Below are 21826 nucleotides of genomic sequence, written 5' to 3' on the forward strand. Positions count from 1 at the left end.
TGGAACCATCCATTCTCAAGCTTCCAACTCAGATCTCGTGTCTTAGATCCCACGTGACCTCTCTGCTTCTTTCACCCCTTCCTTGCCCCAGGGCATCTGCCCACTCTCCCCAGCCCACCCTCAGACTCCGCCCTCCTGAGACAGAGGGTCCAGAAAAGGCTCTGGATGTCACCTGATAGGTGGTGAAGGAGGCAGGGTAGAGAGACGGAGTCAGACAGACCTGGATTTGAATTTTGGTTCTCCCACTTACTGTGTGGCCTTGGGCAAGTTACTTCACCTCTCCGGGCTTATTTTTGACATGAAGAAGAATACAGCCTCCACCACCCCATGTGTGGCACAGAGCAAGCGAGCATGCCCTTCTTCCAGGCCCTTCGTGCTGTGTGTAGCACATAGTGTGTGGCACATGAGTGTGTCATGGGAAGTCCCCACTCAGCAGAGTCTGAGAGGCACGAGTTCGCGTCCATTCCTTCCCCTCCTAGCATGTGTCCTTGGGTGAGTCATGTCCCCTCTCACGCTGGGATGAAGCCCCTCTTCTCAGGGTTTTAGAAGGACTAAATGAGAAGCGCAGGGAAAGGGTTGCTGGCTGGTTCTGTTCTCCCTGCACATTCACCTTCTCATCCAGGGGCTCCTGAACTCTAGGCTCCAAGTTAGGTTTCACAGACCCTCCTGGCAGACCTCTAGCCTCCAGATCTCTTTGTCCTTGATACGATAAGCCTCTGGTTCTCTGTGTGGTCCAACTTCGTACCCCAGAGGCCAGACCTGGAGCTTCGTACCCCAGAGCCTCCTGGAGCTTCACCAAAAAGCCTAGCAATTTCTCTTGTGACATCGGCATGACCCAGGGCAAGAGGCGAGGGCTGGGGGCTCTAGGGCTAGATAGATATGGCCAAAGTAAGTAGAGCCAGCTGCTTGGCAGCATCATGGCCCCAGGGGGTGAGGGAGGCACTTTGTGATAAAGCCACAGCCAGGACTTGCTGGAGGACAAGGAGACACAGGGGGACCCAGCTCTGCTCCAGTCCCAGGGAGAGGGGTCCTGGGGCCATGGCAGGCCCAGCATAGGGCTGCAGGACTGGAAGTGCCCCTGTCCCCTCAAGGAGGGGCCACCCACAAGCCTGTTATCACTGGCCAGGCCCTTCCCATCAGCCCCAGCAGGAATTAGCAGAGGCTGCTAAGTGGCCTCCTGCTTCCTCCAGTGGTCGAGAGGAGGGGGAGGAACGGGGGAGGAGGGAGCAGCACTCGCGCTGTGCACATAGGGTGATTGTCATGGTTACGCTCTGACAAAACCGATGGCTCTGCTTCCTGCAGGCCACCTAACCCGCCGTGGCCATGTGGGCATCCATCATGCCCGCGGCCAGGGCGCTGGGCACTGGGCTTGGGCACCCCCTCCAGCAAGTCTGTGTCAGGGGAGGCAGCCTCGGGGGCTGTGGACAAAGGGAGTATTTTGCGCAGGCACGTGTTGCTTCTGGGGCAGGTCAGGGCTGGTCCAGCTTGCTGGGGGAAGAGGGGCCGGCTGCTGGGCTGTCCTGAGTGTGTGCGTGGAGGGCGTGCACGGGAGTGTCAACGGGACGACTTCGGTGGGGGTCTCTACTAGCGCCTGTGTGCCCACAGACATCGGGTTGTGCTCGGTGTGTGTTTGCTCTGGGGAGGGGGTCAGAGGTGATGGGATTCAGGATGTTCCAGCACGAGAAGTGAGAATTACTACTACCACATGTTGCTGCTGGAATCCTCCTCCCTCCCTCCCCCCTCCCCCCTCCCTCTCTCTCATCCCCTCTCTCCCTCTCTCCCTCTCTCTCTCTCTCTCTCTCTCTCCCCACTCCTTCCCCCTCTCTCCCTCTCTCTGGAGCTCTCTATTTCTCTCTTCTTTTCTGTGTGTGATTCTGATCGCCTTCTCTCTGTGTCTCTCTTCTCTGTCTCTGCCTCCCTCCTACCCCCCATCCCAGCCACCTGTTTCCACCATCATTGGGTCCCCATCACCTCGTGTCTTGTCCTCCGGAGCCCTGGGGCTACCAGGAAGTCTGCGGGCTCTCCATCCCTGGCTGCCTGGCTCCTACCGGCTGCTGTCCAGGTGCCCGGCGTGGGAGTGTCCCCCTAGCCACCGGCTGAGTGCGGCACATGTCCCCCACCTCCTGCCAGGTAAGCAGGGCTCCAGGACTGAGAAGGGTCCTCCAGCGGTGGGACGTGGGCTGTGGGCAGTGGAAGGTGGCAGGCGGCGGCAGGCGTGGGGGACTTGGTCCGGAGTGCAGCAGTGGTGTCTGCTAACATGTCAAGCCGTGCTGGAGCCCTGTCGCTGTCATTACATCTCCCGCAGCCCCAACAGTTCCCTCCGACGCGACGCTCCCTCCACTCCCTCCACAGGGCACCAGCACAAGGGCAACCGCAGTGGAGGGAGGCTTGGTGGAGGTTTGGCCACTGGGTGGAGGCCAGAAGCTTCCCCTTCTCTACTCCCTCCGTGAGCAACAGGCACTTTCCTGCGTCTCTGCTCCTACTCTTTCTTTCTTCTTTTTTAGCTTTCTTTCTTTCTTTCTTCTTTCTTTCCTTTCCTTTGCTTTTTTTTTTTTCTTTTTCTTTCTTTCTAGAAGTCTTTAGAGGAAGCAGAGCATTCTTCCTCTCCTCTGCTGGCGTAAAAGCTCAATCCCCGGGTTCATTTGTCCAAACCTGGGCAGGTCCCCAGGAACCGGGCTCAGAGGGCACTCCATGAACTCCTGCCGTCTTGCCCAGGGTGAAGGGCGCTCCCTTGGTCAGCTGGGCTTGGAGGGGGCTGAGCACATGTGTATGTGGTATATAGGATGTGAGTTGAGAAGCGTATGGGGTATGTGTGTGCAGGATTGTGTCCCTGGAGGGTAGGGATACATACGGAGTGAGCTCCATGAGTTGTAACGGGGGGCACGTCGCATGTATAAGTGTGTTCATGTGTCTCAGGGCACTTGTGGCACTTCTGTGGGATGCACAGTGCCTGCGGGGTTTTAAGAGCACGGGGCGTATGTGTGTGTGGCTCATGTGCACACATGCACGTGCACAGATGATTGTGGATTAAACCTCGCCCAGAGGTTTCTGGGCAGGGTCCCTGAGGCCTCACCCGACTTCAGTTAGCATCGCCCTCCAGGAAGGCTGCTCATTTCCATCCGGCCCTCCCACAGCTGGCCATCCAGCGCCCGAGGTGAGACGGGCTCTGTGTTCTGATGGGTGGACTGCACACCCCACCGCTTTTCAGACGTGAGACAACCCAAGGTTCCCAGCCAGAAGGGCGGGTAACTAGGTGTCTGTGGCCTTGCAGAAAATAGTGCAAGGACCAACCCCAAATCCAAGCCAGACTAAGCTCTCAGTAGAGATCCCAGCCATTGACTGTTGTTTTGCTGGGCGGTGGAGCAGTCTGTTAGTAAAGTTGTCCTGAGCCAGAGGAAAGAAAGAAGGAGAATTTCTGAGCCTATGAGTGTCCCTCACCATACCTCGCTCTGAGCGGACACCTGCACGGAACCCCTGGCTTCTCCTTCACCAGCAAATGATGCTGACTATGGTTCTGCAGGAGGCCGGCTCCACAGGGAAAGGAGGCAGCCCTGGAGGACTGGGGACAGTGAAATAATCCCGGCCAGAGGCTCTAGGTCAGCCGCTCCTTCAGGACCCTGACCTTAGTGTTCAAGCTATCTTTTCTGCTGGGTGAGTGAGGCTCTTTGAACACCTCCTGGCTGGGTCCCTCCACCTACATGGCCAGGGTAATCAAAGGCCAAGCTAGCCTAGATTTCTCATGGCCTCCCTAGTGCTCCCAGTCTGGCAATGCCAAGTAGAGGGTCACCATAAACCCAAAACAGACTTCCCTGTGGGCATTGGGAACTGCCCAGTGGGCTCAAGGAGCAAAGTGTGTGGTTCTAGGTCAGCAGGGATGAACACATCTTCTTATGCCTTTTAACCTCCTTAAAGAAAATGTGACCACTGGGGACTCCATCGTGAAAACCCTAGCCGGTGCTCTGGGGGGAGGTGGGGGCTCACCCAGCAGCATGGCTGACACAGGAAGCCTTCTGGGAGAAGGGGTTGGGATCACGGGCTCAGCGTGGGGCTAAGAAGGCTTCCTGGAGAAGGTGGTATTGGAGTGGGGACTTGGAGGCAGCAACCAGAGGGGGTGTGGCAGTATGAAGGGACAGAGAGGGGCAGGGGAGGGTTCGTACAGACTGGAGGCGTGCCTTCAGGTGGGGAGGGGCAAGAGGGCTTTGTCCATGGGCATCAGATAGGCCAGTCTGAATGGACAGGCAAGATAGGGTAGGACGAGAGGAAAGCACACCAATCATCTGGGTAGTGGACGCCCACTTTATGCCAGGTTCTGTACTGAGTCCTGGGGCCCTGTCCTCAAGGAGTTTGCAGTCTCCAGGAGGGAGACCAACACTAATCAGCTAGCCAAGATTATGTAAAACAGTGCCCAGGAGACAGGCACTTGACGTCTCCTTGAGCCAAGCGGAGGAGGCAATGCCGTTTCTCTGGACCTGAGGCAAAGGGATGGGTCCAGGCTGGGGAGACACACTTAGAGGAGTTGGCTGTCTGTACATTGCAGCGGGGCCGGGGTCCACTGCTCTGGGACAGCAGAGAAGGCCTGAGGTGGGCCCTGGAGGAATGTGTGTCTCCATGCCCAGTCACTTGCCTCACAGGGGGATGAATCTGCAAAAGAGACAGAAGGTGCAGCCAGAGAGAGGGACCAGTACCTCGTGTCTTCCCTGCCCTGCACTGTCCCCTTGCCAGGGACCTTACCCCTGGTATTTTATTTAATCCCTACATTACAGCTGATGAAACTGAGTCTTGGAGATCTCCAAGCACTAGGTTTGAGGTCATCTAGCAAATGACAGAGCCATGGCACTGGTAATGAAGCAAGGGATGTTCCGGAGCACATGTTATGGGTCTGGTGCCGGGAGAGAAGAGGAACGAGGAGGTCTCCTTGCCGTCCTCTTGGAGATGTTAGAACCATCACGGAGGGGGATGGTTATGGCAGGATATGGCTTAGGGGGTTTGGGGGATGGAGCCTCATACCAGATAAAGGGATCAGGAAAGTCTTCAAGGACGAGGCGGGACCTTAAAGGGCCCAGAGGACAAGGAGGCTTAGAAACTGGTAGATGAGACAATGGTCTCTTGGTGGAGGGAAGCATATGGAAAAGGACATGGATCTGGGGGCTCACGGGGTTCTAGGGAGAAACATACGTACTGCTTTGCCAGGAGCACAGAGTTAAGGGGAAAGGAGAACTATGGGATCAGGCAGCAGAAGTGGAGAGACGGGTGACCATCAGGGAGGCGGAGTTTGACATGAAGGAGTCAGGCTTCAGCCCAAACTACTGGCAATCCTGAAGCAAGGAAGCACTGGACAGGTGGCGACCCCAGGACGACAAACTGACGAACCCAAGCATTTAAACTTCACCCCTTGAATTGTCACTGGGATCTGGGAGTATTCCGGTCCTCAGTATGAAACTCTGTGCTGGATTTTGCACTGTGAATGTTCCTAAATTCCAGGCGATCCCAGTACAAAGGTCTTCTCCCTCTTCTTAGATCAACACCAGGGATCACACTGCTGGGCCCAGGACACGAGGCAGTTCCTTCCATAGGTGCCATTCTGGAGACAGGGAAGGACCCAGGGTCAGGACAGACAGCTGGAGTGGATGCTCCCAGGACAGCCTAGAAAGGAGCCGTAGGTGAGAGTAGTTGGAGGTCAGGGGGTGGGTCCATCAGGTTGGAAACGTATCTTCGCTGTTCTTTGTTCAGATCCCATCCAGTGGTCCCAGTAATCATTATCTGAGACCCCACAGATGTGAGATTGTAGGTTTGAAGAAAGTCATCCTAACAGAAGAACATTAATGAATGTTCTTCATTCTGACTGACCACTCAATGACCACTTAATGCCAGACCACTCTGAATGACCACTTCATTCATACTGACGACTTAAGTACTTCCCGACTGAACATCTTTCCTTGCTCAATGCCAGCATCCATCCCCGGCCATCACTAACACCGACACCCATCAGGCTGTCTTTGGGTTTGGGGCCGTGTCAGCAGCCAAACTCACAGTGGTGAAGGATCACAGAACGGAACTGAAATCTTGTGAAGGTTGTACGATTTGTATTCTAGTGGACCCACTGGCCAAGCTCCCTTCCCCAGCTATTACTCCCTTCCTAATATTGTGGTTTCTGTCCCTGGACCGTCATCTGTGCTCAGACACCCAAATAGTTCTACTAGCCAAGTTAGATCAGATTGTGCTGCAGGAAAAAGCAGCAATCTTTTCCTTCTTGCTCCTGCCACACACCCAAAGTGGGCCATGCATGTTGTCACACAACACAGTCACTCTTAGATCCAGGATAACAGAGGCTCCTTATGGACACGTGTCCCCACGATCACAGTGGCAGGGAACATGACACAGCTAACTACACACCAGCTTGGAAAGCTTTCTCCTAGAAGTGACACTCACTTCCTCTCAGTTCATTGGCCAAAGCAAGACACACAGCCATACCCTCCAGGGGACAGCCTACAAGTGCCCAGAGGAGGAGAATTGGAAAGGTCTGCCGAGCAGAGTGAAGATCGCATGTGGGCTTCTTCAAGACAGAAACATCATAGTCTTTATGGTGATGCAAATAGAAAATGGGGGGAAGAGGAAGGTTTACCTTGCGTTGAATCCCATCAGGCATCTTGGCCCCCAATCCCAGCTGCCGAATGCCTTGTGGCCAGCGGAGTCATCTCCAGTCATCCTCAAGCCCAGCCTTAACAAGGCCACTGGAGAGTCTTCATAGTGTCTTAGTGTCTTGGCCTGCTGTCCTAAGAATACCCTAGAATGGGTAGTCAGCAATTTGCCTTTCACAGTTCTGCGAGCCAGAAGTCTGAGATCAGGGCGCAGGCGTGGTGCGCTTCCTGGTGACGGTCCTCTTCCTGGTTTGCAGGTGCTGGGCACCTTCTTGCTGTGTCCTTACAGGGTGGGGAGAGGGAGAGCTCTGGCTTCATGTTCTCTTCATATAAGCCCTTGTTGGGGTTCTACCTTCATGATTTTAGCTACATCTGATTGCCTCCCAAAGGCCATCTCCAAATACCATCGCGGTGGGGACCAGTGCGGACACGTAGGAATTCGCGGAGACACGGGCCTTCAGCCCATAGCACGGAGACCGCTCTGCTGTAGGAGCTCCAATTCTTCTGGGTCCCTCCCCCACTGAGCCTCAGTTCCTGATCCTCAAAACGGTTAAAATAATCGTTATTTTGCCCCAAGTCACCGAGCTCTGGTTAATTCACAGATATTTTGTTATAAATCGCTCCTAATGAGGCAAGGATGCTCGTTATTCATACTTTCATGGCACCGTGGTCGAGGCGGAAGGGTCAGTTGGTCAGAGACTAGAACCCCCTCACTACTTTAAATTCCATCATTTTCAATTCTTTGAAACTTGAAGTTTTTTTTTAAAAGGTTCCTCAAGAGCCTGCCGGGGGTTCTGACCTCGACCAGCTTTGCCCCTCCGCCCATCTTCCCCCACACAGGCCAGAGCTGCCCGTTTACCTTCGAAAGCCAACCCTCCGTCGTTCGCACAGCTCTGGGTCGCCGCTGACCACCTCAGCTGAGCTGTACACGCCTGTACAGATACGGTCAGCCCCGACTCTGGGGCTGGGCACCGATTGTTCCACCACGTCAGGACGATGCCCAAAGCAGGCCTGCTACTGTGTCCATTTTACAGATCAGAAAACTGAGGCTCAGAGAAGTGAAGTTGACTTGCCCTGGTCACTCAGAGGTACCAGTCAGAGTCCGGCTTCCAACCTAACTGTTGGGACTCTGGAGCCTGAGCTCTGGACCCTCAGGCTGGCTGACCAGAGGCACCCTGCTCCTGGCTTCCTCTCTCCGCCTTCTCCTCCCCAGCTGGTTGTCTTCTAGTCTCTGTTGCGGACCACCCCACTTTGTATCTTGAATTCTAAGAGAAGGCTTTTATCTTGCTTCTGAGCATGGGGGCTATTGTCATGGCTTCTACAATGGCTCGAGGACAGTCGCAGAGGCCCCAGAAGGAGACTGCCGGACTTCTAGCCCCACACCTCCCACGGACTAGCTTTGTGACCTTGGGCCAGTTTCTTAACCTCTCTTATGTGCACCCAGATCATCTGTAGAAAAAAAAAAAGAAAAAGAAGAAGAAGAACGAATGAAAAAAGAAGCACTGTAAGCTCATGAGGAATCCATGGGCTAATCCACGTAAACCACTTAGCGCAGTGCCGAGTCAGTGACAGTTTAAGTGTCGGGAGCCTCTGAATCCTATCTCCTTAAGCCTGGTTGGCAGTGGGGACTCTGTCTCCTGGACCCAGCTCCTTCCACGCCTTCCCCAGGTTCCCTGCTAACCTTCAGCCGCTCCCCAGCAGCTGGAGTCCTCCTGGGAAAAGGGAGGCTGCAAAGCTCTTCTGAGTTTCTCCTGCACTGGGACCCACTGAGACCCATTTGGACGCCAGTCTATGTGTCCACAATGTTCTGTTTGCCTTTTGGCTCAGCCGATTTCCTAGCAGGAGTTGCTTCAAATATGCTGGCTGGGTAGGAAGAGGACGGGATGTAGAGCCATCCCTGCTGCTGGAAGCCTGGGGAAGGAATGTCAGAGGATGGGAGCCAGTGTGCTGTGGAACCTGGGGCTTTTGTCCCAGCTGATGCCAGGATGGCCCCTCTGAATAAGAGCAAGCAGCTCCTGGGTGCCCGGCCAGGCTCTTGGCACCTGGATCTGACAAGGAAGCAGCAGAAGGACCCAGTTAACAGATTACATTCTAGAACTGGACCGCTGGGTTTCAAACCCTAACTGTACCACCAGCTTGCTGTGTGACCTTCTTTCTTTAACCTCTCTGGGCCTTGGTTTCCTCTGCTATAAAGTGAAGAGGATCTGCTTCATAAGGCCTTTGCGGGGTCCGGGGGCTTAAGTGAGTTAATCCCCTGGGGAACTGCAGAAACAGTGACGCCTCTGAATGGAGCCTGAAAGTCACACATGGGCCCCCTTAAAATGGGAACCTTAAAATGGGGAACCCATACAGGGCACGTGGGTGGTTCAGTCAAGTAAGCATCTGACTCTTGATTTTGGCTCATGTCATGATCTTAGGGTCATGGGATCGAGCCCCTATTCAGGCTCTGCATTCAGCCAAGAGTCTGCTGAGGATTCTACCTCTCCCTCTGCCCCTCCCCACGCTCATGCCCCCTCTCTCTTAAATAAATAATCTTAAAAAAAAAAAGATGGGGAGCCCATGCACATCTGTTCCCTTAGAGCAGTTGGGAGCACTCGATTTCTTCTGGGTGGACCCTGGACTTTCAACTTGGGAGAGAAGAGAGAAGATTAAATTCTCCAGGCCCCTCTCTTCATGTTAGATAAAGATGCCAAGACTGGGTCAGTGTTGGGAGGTGACCTTCACCAGGTCACGGCATTAAGTACAAAGGGACCTTGTGGTTAACAGACAATCTCTGAAGCCAGAGTCTAAATTCTAGCTCCATTACTTAGGAGGGTATCACCTTGAGTAAGAGATGTAAACTCTCTGGGCCTCAGTTTCTTCATCAGCAAAATGGGGATAACAGATCTGCCTCCTCTTCACAGGGCTGTCCTGAGAGTTCCTGGGGCTAAGGCCTAGCAGATACTCCTTGCTTAACATGCGTTGGCTGGTATTACTTTTATTTTTCTATTTATTTTAGATTTCATGTATTTATTGATTTTTAGAGAGAGCGAGTGGGGAGAATGGCAGAAGGAGAGACTCTTAAGCAGACTCCAAGCTGAGCATGGAGCTTGACGCACGGCTCGAACTCGTCACCCTGAGATCATGACCTGACCCAAAATCAAGAGTCAGATGCTTAACCCCAGGCACCCTTGGCTGTTAGTACTTTTAAAGAGCTCTTTCAGCCACTCCCTGTGTGCTGGGGAACATAACAAGGAATGGGACAGTTTGGGTCTCTCCCCCTGGGGACGGGGTGGGCAAGGACAGACGCTAAGCCAGCACCCTGCCCGATCTGCGTCCCACCAGGCGCCCTGAGTGCAGGACCAAGTCATGGGCACGGCCAGAGAGTGTGACAGCAGGGTCCCCGGGGGCAGCCCACACAGAGCGGTCGGCAGAGCTGGCCCTAAGGCCTGGGAAATCTGTCTCTTTGTCCAGCGCCCTTGCACTGTCCCACGCAGCCTGTCTGCCATCCGAGGGAACAGCATGTGCGGGGGCGTCGCCTCGCAGTGTGGCACAAACCGACCTGGGACCTCACAGGGAGTTAAGACAATGAACCCACGCTTCTCCTATACCCAGGCTGGGTGCTGTAGGAGAGGGGTTCCCTGGGGCGGCTGGATGGCAGGTCTGGGGGCCATGGGTGGCCACGACCACCATGGGGAAATGCCAGAAACACAGGTGCCCAGAAGCAGCCTGAGTTGGCAGGAGAGCAAGACCAGGAAGAACTCCCAGAGAGAAAAGGAAGTGAAAGTCCCGCCAACATGTATCTAGGAGGCGGCCCTGGGGTGAGCAAGCCCTCTAGACTCAGTGTCTCACTTGCAATCCTTGCAAGAACCTGGGGGGCTAGGCTCCCCCTCTGCGTGCTCCTTACACAGAGGGCGAAACTGAGTTTCAAAGAAGTTGCTTCGAGAAAATTGGCAAGAAAGAGCAAAGGCGGTTGGTGTCCCGAAGCAGCAGCTCGCTCCCTAGTCTTGTCACTGCATCCCTCCCATGCGTTTGAGGAAGGCACGGTTCAAGGGTGTCACGTCAATTTCCTAGGAGCCCCCCTGTGCAAGAGATCAGCTCTAGAAGGCAAAGGACTGCGGAGAGGGGGCGGAGGGATGGATTCTAAAACAGCCCTTCCCTGGGGGCCGTCCTCCAGGGAACTCCTCAGTGCCAGGGAGGCATGGACAAGGCTGAAACCACAGGCGACCATTTAGTGCCTTTCCTGGGGCTGCGGGGACGCTGGTGGCTCCGCGCAGGGGGTTCACCTTGTACCTGTGGCCCCAGAAAGATGGGCACCAACTGCGTTTGTGTCCATGGAGTGCAATTTTCCCAGCGATGGGGTAGCTCATTTCTGAATGATTCTCCGTGGGCAGAGACCCCAACGCTGGGCCCTCACGGGGTCCCCGGGAAACAAGCATCTGTGAACCTGGCAGCCAGCACCGCCCGTGAAGACTCACACCACCTTCTCGATGGTGGACAACAGAGACTGTCTTCAGAAACCTGACAGCCCTCATGGAGGGCTTGGAGGACGCATACTTTTCGGTGTGGTTGTGCCTCTTCTTCCTCTTATAGCAGGCTTCTTAACTGGAAACTTCTGCCGCCGTGGGTGGCTTGGGCCTCAGCCACCCGCCAGGCTGGCAGAGCGTACGTCCGTGGCCTGATTATCCCATGAAAGTCCATGCTTTCATGCATCCCCCACCCAGAAGAAGACTACGTCTGTCCCTGGGATGGACTTCTACAGGCTTTGGGCTGAAATCAAGAGATTTCTCGCACTGTTAGCTGCTTTAAAGGAACCCATAGCCGAGGCCTGTCCCCACCCACAAGACCGTCCGTCCGGTTCATTTATTCATTCATTCCCTCACTCGTTCAATCACTGGGACAAACGGAGCACCTGCCAGCATCCATTCCAGTCATCGGTGAGCCCTGACTATGGGCCAGACAGTGAGGGGGATGGTCCTGGCCTCGAGCGCTGGGAGCTGATGGGACACAAGGGGACAGGACCCAGGGCCTCGGGAGCAGAGTTCTTGTCCATTGTGCTCGCCTCTGGGACCCCCGCGAGTTCTGGTACATGGGCGGCCCCCCATCCGTGTGCACTGAGTGGACAACACATGGCCGATGAGAGAGTGGCTGGCAAGTTCACGGAGGTGGGGTGGCATTTGAGCTGGGCCCGAAAGTACGGGTGAGTGCTCCCCGGGAGGGCAGGGTTGGGGCGGGGATGGCCTTCCTGGCAGAGTCAGTCACACCAGAAGAGATGTGGGAACAGGAAAATCAGGCTTGTTTAAAGGAAAAGCAAGTGGTCGTGACAGGTTGGAGCGTGGGGTAGATGGGGCAGGGGTGGGGGTGGTTCGGAAGCATCGATGTGGGCCCGACGCGGTGGGGAGGTGGAGAGAAGGAACCAGAATGTGAGAACCTCAGAATTCTAGAAGCTTGGGACAATCGGCCAGGCCTGAGAACCCATTGACTCTGCCCCAAACTTGCAGGGAGCCCTGGGGCTGCTCTGTGTGGGGGGCCATCCTTGGAGCCCAGGTTCCCAGTGGTGCATGAAAGCACGGACTTTCTAAACAGCTCGGTGACAAGGAAAAGGATGAGGACCCCCAGCCCGAGGTGAGTGGGCAGGGGGCAAGGCCTGAATTGCTTGGTGGGCTCACAGTAGATATGTCTGGCCCGGGCCTGGCCAAGACCACTGAGCTGGGGAGGCCCAGCCCCTTGGACACAGTCTGGGGGCATCTGGCCAGGGGGGAGGGGACAGGTGTCCATAATGGCTTCCCAGGTGAAGGAAGGCTGCCGTGATGTCTCTGGGACAAACTGGAACGAGAGGGGAGAGGGGACAGGGCTCATTTCAGCAGCAAGATCCGAATCAGAGGCTTTCCTGAGGTGGGCTCTTGGGTGGGGACCTTCTCAGCTTCCCAGGGATCCCAGGGATCCCAGCTATGCGGACTTGGTCCCTGTGCAAGCTCCTCCAGCCCAGGAAGAGGGGGTCCCTACAGGGAGGGTCTACTGGAAAAGACATGGAAGAGAAGCCTCCAGGCCCATCCAGAACCCACTAACTTCCTGTCCACTCACGTGCAGGCATTCTGTCCTTTATGCTTCTAAGGAGGTGGGCACTATCATCCCATTTTACAGCTGCGAAAGGCACAAAGAGGTTAAGTACCTTGCTCAAGGTCACACAATATGGAGGTGGCAGAGCCCAGCTGAGAAGCCACCAGGAAGTGGCCGTCTAGGACTCTCACCCAGGCAGTGCTCCAGATCCTGGGGCCTGGCTGCCAGCCACTAGCAAGTTTCCCGCCTCTCCAATCCCCTTCTGGCAAGCAGGCAGGAGGGCCCTCTCCTTGAACCCAGGACCCTGATGCATGCGTTCCCCAGCCTGTTGTGAGGACCGAGGACAAGCAGGGCTCCCACTCTCTCTTCTCCCGGCTCCTTTCCCTGGGCATGGTCCCACATTGCATCTAAACCAAGCCCTCTGTGGGTTCCTGTTGGCCCAGGAACTCTAATGGGGTGCCTACCAGGCTGTAGTGCTTTACAAGCATTCCTAGTGCTCACACCCACCTTCCCTTTATGGGTGGGGGAAATGAGCTGCCAGGGATGTCTGGAAGTGTGCTGGCGAGTGGTCGGGCTCGGTGAGTTCTGTTGTCAGCCTAGAGCCCTGCACCCCAGGCTATCCCAGAATAACTGCCCAGAGGCACCGTCTGGGGTCGGCTCCCGGGGTGGGGGGGGGAGGTTGTATGCAGGAGCTGGGTGAGCTCATGTGCTCAGAATCAGAGCAGCAGCTCGAGAGCATCCCTGCCAGGGGAGGCCTCATGTCCTGCAGCTCAGGCTCCCCAGGCTCCTGGTGCTCCCTCCTCTTCATCCTCCCTCCTTCGCCAGCCTCTCCTGGGCTTGGCATGGACTGGGAAGGAGCTGGAGAAGGGGAAGGGCAGGTGCTGACTGGGAGCAGGCTGCTTCCTATCCCACCGAGCCCGACCACTCGCCAGCACACTTCCAGACATCCCTGGCATCTCATTTCCCCCACCCATAAAGGGAAGGTGGGTGTGAGCACTAGGAATGCCTGTAAAGCACTACAGCCTAGTAGGCGCCCCATTAGAGTTCCTCCTCTGAACTGAGCCCCATGCGGGGAGCTGGGACCCAGGCACAGGAGGGGAACCTATGTTCTTGCAGCGCCTGGGGTCACCAAGCATCCCTAATTAGAAGTTACTGTGCTTCGGATGACAGCTGTGACAGACAGGTGCTCAGAGGCTGTGGAAGCCCCGGAGGAGGGCGTGCCTGATAGACTGGGGCGTTGGGGACCGCACGGGGAGGGAGGCTTCAGAGAGAAGGTGGCTGTGAAACTGGGCCTTGAAGGCTGAACAGGTCTTTGAAAGGCGGAGAAGGAGGAAACCATCTTTTTAGGGAAAACCCCAAGAGTGAGAAAGAGCCCCATCCGGGGCACCGTGACAAGGTCAGGGTGTCTGGAACAAAGTGACCATGCAGAACGAGGCAGGAGGTGACACAGGACAGAGATGAGGACCCAATGGGGATGAGCCCAGAATGCCATGCTGAAGGTTTAACCTGTTCCGACAGAGAAAAGCGATGAGGAGCCATGACGCTCAGGGTAAAGGGAGACTGTGCGTGTCGCGGTGTGTGTGTGTGTGTGTGTGTGTTTGTGTGTGTCAGGGGGGTATGTGTGTGTGTGCGCATGCGTACATGTGCACACATGCCTGAACTGACAGAGTGAACTGGAAGGGAGGCAGCCTGGAAGGTGAGGGACCAGGGCAGAGATGGTGGCGATGGTCCAGGACAGAGTAGGGAAGCAGCAGTGGTGGAAATGGAGAGAAGAGGAGGATGTCAAGAGAGTGCCTGGGCGGAAACAGCACAGCTGGGGGGGCAGGTTAAACAGGAGGCTGCACAGCCGCACAGTGAAGCGAGCACTCGGGCTCTGCGGTCCTTAGCTCCCAGCCCTGTTACCTACTAGCTGTGGGACCTTGGACCGTCTACCTCACCTCCCTGAGCTTGGTGTTTTTATCTATAAAACAGGGATGCTAGGAGTGTCTATCCTGGAGGGCTGTTGCCAGACTTTATAGATGAAGCCTGTGGAGTGATGTTTCATTCATTCAAACACAAGTATTTATTGAGCATCTACTAGAGCCAGGCGTTATTCTCTTGGTAGCGGGGTTAAGCAGTGGAGGAACTGAAGCCGTCCCCGTGCCCTCGTTGGGGATGACGCTCCGGAGAGCTGGGGCGACACGTCAAACCAGCATACACAGCACGCCAGATGGTGACAAGTGTGTAGGAGAAATCAAGGGAAGAGGGCTCAGAAGTGCTGGGAGTTGTGATTTTTAGAGCGACCTATGTGACCGAGAGAGCGGTTTCAGAGATGGAGCGCTCAGGGATGGTGTCCCAAGCTCACGGCGTGGGAGTGGAAGTGGCAAGCTGAGCTGGAGTGGGAGCAAAGATTTTGGAGGGGCGGGGGCAAGGGATAAAAGCGCACGGAGTTGGACACACCATCGCTATGAAGTTACTAGGTTCATGGCAGGGCTTGGGGAGCGGAGGAAGACGGGAGTCAGAGGCCAAGTGTTTGCTATGAGGAGGGTGTAACCAAAACCTTGGGAATGACAAGCAATGGTGGGGGGTGCCTAGCCAAAGGGCATCAGCCCTCTCCCTGCCCCCAATCCCCACCATGGAGAATGGGTTTTATGAGCAGATTAAAAGTGGTGATCTTGGAGCCGCAGCTGAGACCAAGCATCTGTCCCAACTCCTGACTCAGGGGTGACAAGGAGTCAGCAGTCCTTCCTGTCTAAGGCTGCAGGGGAAGCAGGTCCTTGGACAAGGACTCAGAGGGAACCCCAGGAGAGGCCCAGGATACAGGGTGTCCGGTGGCTCCAGTGTGGTGGTCACAAAAGGCACAATGGGGCTCGAGGCGGGGCGGGTGGCCAGAGCCTGGCCCAGGAACACAGAATCATGGCGTCCCCTGTGGACAGAAGGTAGAAGAAGCTGGGACCCTGTGTTACCAGTGATGGTGTATTTGAGGCCTTGACATAAAAATGAGATGGAAGCCTAATGGATTTAACATCAGCTTCTTCCCTGAAGAGTCGCCTGGGCCTGGTGGTCAGAGGACATCTCTCTCTCAGCCGGGTGAATGAGGAACCCAGGAACTGCTGGCCTGGTGTTATCATTCATTCATTCATTCGTTCGTTCATTTCACTGTGTAAATATTGAGCACTAGTGTGTGCCAGGCATCGTACTGGGTACTTTCTAAACATTATTCACTGTGATCTTCACGGTCCTGGTGAGGTTGCAGTCAGTGGCCCTTCTGCTCACCCAGTCTTGCTGACGAGGGAGCTCGCATGCGGGTACTAACACGTCCCCACGTGGGGGAGCAAAGCAGTTGCTATGAACTGGGACTCACATCTGGGCTTGTCTGGCTCCAGAGAGGCCTTCCCGAAGGACAGGGAGTGCTGGAGATTTACAGGTTCTAGACCATCAAGGACTGTCTTGGTTTCAACAGTCACCCCGGGAACCTCCTACAACCGGAGTGTTTCCTAAGCCCCGGTGGCCCCTTGAGCCCCAGCTTTGGATGGTTGGAGAGAGGATCCCGGTCCCATGAGCTCTGGGTTCTACCTCCCACCGGGCTGGCAGTGGGCTGCTTCAGGGGAAAGCCCCTCACACAAGCACCCATTGTACCCGCCTGTTCTTCCACACCACCCCTCAGACTCGTGTGCAAAACCAAACACATCTGTCTCTGGGCCTCAGTGTCCTCGTCTGCAAAACAAGAGTGGGCCTTAGAAAGTGCTTGTGAGGATTAAGAGAAATAGTGCTTCCTTCCAGCACATTCCATGTTCCATAGATTCCAGCTATCGTTACTATGCCTCCCCCGACTCCCCTGCCTCTGCCGCTAGATTGGTTGTAAGGTTCTTGAGGTCAGAGTTGCGTCTTACCTTCGTACCCCCAGTGGTTGATTCAGGGCTTAGAATCTAGTAAATCTTTATCCGTGTGGATGAATTGGGAAAAAAATGTGCATTGTTTAGGCCCCAAAGAATTTCAAGTTCCCTCTTCCCAAGAAGGGAAGGTATTGATACTGTTAAAAGGTCGATTCTGAGTGAGTCTGCTCCTGGGTTACCAACTTCATTCAGGTAAGCCCCAATTCCCAGGTGAGCCCACACCTCCCCCCACCTCCTGGGCAAGGTGCTCTAGGCATGGGCCCCATGGACAGTGTGGGAAGGTGCCCCAGGGGCATCTTCCTGGGATGGACTCCATCCTGGGATGGACTGAAGCAGAAGGCCTAGTTCCCCACACAGCTGGGCACTGGTTCCCTGAAGCTGCATTCCTTGGTCAGCATTCCGACCAGGGGTGACCCAGGCTGAGGAGGAGGGGTTGGGGGGGAGGGTGTGTGGCAGCAGGCGTGGCCGAGGAAATGAACTCTGCCATCTTGTTCTGTCCCCTGGGAGAAGGCGGGCTTTGCTGGGCCAGCACCGGGACAGAACGCTCCTGAGAGAAGGCAGCTGGGCATACAATGGCCCCCTCCTAGCTCCTTATCTGCCTCCTGCTGTCAGTCAGCCTGCCCAGATAAGGCAGGGCTGAGAGCTGTCTGGGCCGGAGCCCCAAGGGAGAACATAATTAAAAAGACATTGCTGCCAGACAGAGAGCGTGGGAGCACCAGAGGATCCTATCAGGGGCATGAGGAGGACCTGAAAGGGATGAGTTCCCTTCTTTGAGTAAAGGCAGAGTAATAAGCACACATTGAACAGTCTTGCAAACAAAAGCCGCAGAAGCTTGGCCCAGCTCAGCTCCACGGGGTGGGGGGAGGGGGGAGGGGACCGGGGTGGGGGGACTTGGAACAAATCTGACCTCAAATTTGTATTGTCCCACCCTTTGACTTTGCTTCCCATTCCCAGTGCACCCTTCAAGCACAATGATGACCCAGGGAGGGTCTTGGGACCCCAAGAGACAGCGGACACATCCCTGCCCTGAGAAGTCCAGTCATCCATTCCCGTATTCATTTAATCAGCACCGAGGATAGGACAGGGAGTGCGGAGAGACCCAGCTCATCTCTCCAGGAGCGCAGGCTGCAAACGGGATGACAGACAGCAGCAAAATAATCTCGCACAACACACAGCATCCTTACAAAGGGACGGAGGAGCTCCCAGGGCTGTGCAGGGAGAGGACGCTGGGCCCAGTAGGGGGGAGGGTGGTGTGGCTTCCACCGGGGTGACCCTCGGTTGACACTGAAGGACAACAAAGAGGTTACGAGTCACTAGTTTAAAAGTAGGTCGAGGGGTGAGCCTTTTGGGGGTGAATGGCGGGACAAAGGCGGGAGATCACAGGACATGTTTGAGGAATGGACTGGAAGCTGGGAGAGCCACGAGGGCTGTGTGAGGATGCGGAGACCCGCAGGGAAAGCCAGCCGGGCCGGACTTCACAGGTACTTCCAGGTTTGGGTCTCTACCCCAGGAGCAAGCAGCAGGGGATGGAGACTCCCCCGTGGCTGTGTTCTCTGGGGGCCTGGCCGCTGAGAGAATGGATGGGAGTGCGAGGGACGGTAGCTCTAAGAGGCCGATTGGGAACCTCCGTCCAGATAGACATGGTGGCGGCTGAGACGATCATGCCTGTGGTGGGGAACGGACGGGTGCCCCGGCGTTTGCAGAGATGAATGACGAGCTTTAGCTGTGGACTGGGTCTGGGGGGAGGGGAGAAAAAGAGGAATCAGGTGGCTCCTTTCACTTGAGTATCTTTTGGGGGTACCCTCACTCCCCTCACAACCTGTGCTGACATGGTGGGTAGATTATTCTAGATGCCTTCAGAGAAAGGGGGATGTGGTGAACTAGCCCCGTTCCCTCATTCTGCTGAGGAAGCAACCACAGCTCAGGGATTAAGGTACTGACAGAGGGACGGGGTCCGGGCCCGAGTCCCTGGACTCCCATCCAGAGCTCTAGGAACACTGTCCCCTGGGGAGAATTCCAGGTTGGCCGTGAACTTGCTTGGGCTCTGGCCCTGACTCTGTTCTCTCCCGCTGAGTGAACCCAAACAGGTCCCCCGTCTTCAGGCCTCAGTTTCTCTGCTGTGAAATAGACAAAAACAGAATTCCCACTTCTCTCAGGGATGGTGGAGAGCAAGCAGGAGTGACTCCCACAAAGGCTGTGGGGACAACTGGGAGAAGGCTGGCCGCCTGTGGGGACGGAAGGGGAGGCCTGGGCTGGGGAGGGATGGGGGCACCTCTCCCCACTTCCGCCCTTCCTGTCTCTTACAGGCCCTAAAGGCTGAGTAGCCAGCGGGATGCCAGGTCTGCTGAACCAGATCACAGGGGCAGCCCTGCCCCTCACCGCCTCTGACGTCACCTCCTTCGTCAGTGGTTACGCTCTGGGTCTGACTGCCTCTCTCACCTATGGCAACCTGGAAGCCCAGCCCTTCCAGGGTGAGGACCCCTGATGCGGCTTCCCCAGGGCCCCCGTCCACCGTATGTAATCCTCACCTTGACAAATACTAGCCCATCCACAGGATGAGTTATGTTCATTCTCTGACTCTCAGTTTGCTCATCTGTGAAATGGGAATGGCGGTTCCGCCCCTCGGGCTTCAAAGCCAGTAACTCAGCAGGTCAGGATTTGCGCTCGGCCCCAGCTGGCTGTCCCAGGACTATCGCCATCCCACAAGCGGGCCCACCTTCCTCAAAGGGTCCGTCCCCCCACTTTCTCAGGAAGCCTCCCAATAGAAGAGGCATCAAACTCCACAAAGAAGTAGCAGCTCCCGCTCTTTGTCCCTGTGACCTTGGGGAAGCCACTGTCCTTATCCAGATCGGGGATGCTTCTCTGCCTATCTGGATGCAGGGGTTTACAGGAGGAGCCGATGAGGTAACACGCAAGGAAGGACCGCGCGGAATGAAAAGCAACGTGAGACTATGAATCATCCCTGCGGGGCACTTGAGAGAGAACGGGAAGCTGGCCAGCAGAAGTCTGTCAACCCATCGCCTGTCTCCCCACTTAAGGAAGGGGGTCACGGAAAGGCTGGCTGGGAGGGGCTGCGTAAAGCCTTGTTGCAGCCAGGATTCCTCCTCAATCTAAGCAATGAGGACTTCCTAACCCCCAGGTTTCATGTCTTGGGGTACCACCCTCTTTCCCAACCATCTCGGTCCCCAAAGGAAACCGTAGGGAAACTGACTTTTCCTCAGAAAACTTCTGGGCAGGACAGATCACCCTGGCTGTCTGTTTAGGAAAATCTCCAGGGGGCAACTTAAAATGGAACTTGCTAGGGGCCCAGGAGACCAAAGGACTGGCCAATGTGGGGAAGGTCCTTGAACTTTCCACGTGCAGGGAGAACCAGTGTCCCCATCAGTGTAGAGGAGGTTGCTGAGGCCCAGAGGGATGGGAGCCGGGGACTAGGGACAGCTCGCCATGGACCAGGCATTGTGCTGCCCCAGGGTTCGTGGGCACTTCAAATGAGGTACTGTCTTGATCCCTCGAGAGTGGTCCCAAAGCCATTGGCATCACTCAGGAGCTGAGTGGAAATGCAGAGTCTCAGGATTTGCCCAGAACTGCTGAATCAGAATCTGCATTTTAACAAGACCTGCCCCCCCCCCGACCCCAGGTGACTCGTGGGCTCTAGGACTCTGAGAAGCACTAATGTATAAAAACACAGGGCACGTGGCTAAATCACAGTGACTACTTTTTCCAGTTCCACGACAATACCGTGAATTTGGCTCTCTTGACCTCATTGTACAGATGGGAATGTAAGGCTTCAAGAAGCCCCATGTCTTATGCAAGGTCACCAGGCCAGGAGGGGAGGCAGGGACTGGGTTAGAGCCTTCATCTGTCTCCTCCGATGTCCCAGCTCCTTGGCAAGCACAACAAGTCACATAAAAACCCAGATTTCTCTTGTCTCTTGAAAACTCAGACACCCTGGCCACATGGGTCTCAAACGCCTGCACAGTGAGAGCCGGCCGGGACAGACGACCAGCTGTGCCTTTGCCAGCCCCGCCCCCACTGCTCCCACAGGGCCTCTGGTGCACTTACATGAACTGCCCCAGAGCCATGACCCCAGCCAGGGGTCTGGGGTCTTTTAAGTGGCAGTGAGTCCTGTCCATCAATCTGGCAGCTCAAAGGCTTGGCTTCCCTCCCAGGGGTGGAATGTGCGGGGTGCCGCTGGAGCCCCCCATGATACCGGCCCTTCCCCTGCAGGCCTCTTCGTGTACCCACTGGATGAATACACCACGGTGATCGGCTTTGAGGCGGTCATTGCCGACCGGGTCGTGACCGTACAGATCAAGGACAAAGCCAAGTTGGATAACTCCCATTTTGAGGGCACCCATGTCCGAGCCACCTCTGTCACAGGTGAGGAGAAGAGTGGTGGCAGAGGTCCCGGGCCTGGCAAGGGTCTCGAGCAGACTGAAGGGACAGCAGTGGGACAAGGTAGAGAGAGCACTAAACGGGGAGTCAGGAATGCTGTGTGATCTCAGGCCAATCATTTAACTTCTCTGAACCTCATTCTCTTTTGCTCTCACCCCCAAAGCATCATGAAGATCAAAGGCAACAACCCCATGAGTTGTGGCCTCTATCTCTACAGGTAACAAGTCCGTTCAGCTCGGAGGCTGTGGAATGAATCACACAGGGGCTTGACTCCCCAGCCTATCTTTTGCAAATGGTATGAGCTTAAATAAAAAATTAAGCTTCATCTGTAAAATTGAACTAGTAATTGTGTCCACCCAAAGCTCAACAGAGCCATGGTTGCAGAGATGACAGTCTCTGATACCAGGGCTACTGGGCCCGCTGTTGAAGGTACCGAGGCACAGAGAGGGTGAGTGACCGGCCTAAGTTCACACAGCACGTTAGTGACAGGCAGGATTTGAATTTAGATGTTAGAGATTCTTACCATTGGATCTGTGATCGAATGGGGTTAGTTCGCCTGATCGTTAAGACGTTCGAGAATATTTTAATGAGCAAGTAGCATGTGTAAGATACCAAGTTGCCTTCAGGTTGTTCCGGGAAGAGAGCAAGGACAGGCTGGGGGGTAACCACAACAGGAGGTGGGAGGTGGGAGTGGCTCTGGAGGAAGGGGTGTGGATGATGTCCGAGGAGGGAGAGAACGGCCAGGTGGGGACCAGGGAAGTTTCCATGGAGGGCTTGGTGGCTGAGCGATGCCAGCTAAGTGAGGGTGAGGAAATGGGCCTCTCGGACAACAGGAGAGAAATGAACAAACGCACTTGACTCAAAGCAGGGAGGGTGCTC

The 21826-nt window shown here is 55.6% G+C and overlaps 1 protein-coding gene across 1 annotated transcript in view; it reads left to right on the forward strand.

Moving 5' to 3' along the window:
• Positions 1–1888: 1888 nt before the first annotated feature.
• The window catches only part of VWA5B1 (von Willebrand factor A domain containing 5B1), a 55366-nt gene continuing 35428 nt past the window's right edge, over positions 1889–21826 (forward strand). The window contains exons 1-3 of the mRNA XM_059375052.1: positions 1889–2130; positions 18859–19023; positions 20780–20932. Of these exons, the coding sequence (XP_059231035.1) occupies positions 18885–19023; positions 20780–20932 (292 nt within the window). The 5' untranslated portion in view covers positions 1889–2130; positions 18859–18884. The remainder of the gene's footprint in view (positions 2131–18858; positions 19024–20779; positions 20933–21826) is intronic.

Source organism: Mustela nigripes, chromosome 14 (genome assembly GCF_022355385.1).
Source record: "Mustela nigripes isolate SB6536 chromosome 14, MUSNIG.SB6536, whole genome shotgun sequence".
Taxonomy (NCBI): domain Eukaryota; kingdom Metazoa; phylum Chordata; class Mammalia; order Carnivora; family Mustelidae; genus Mustela; species Mustela nigripes.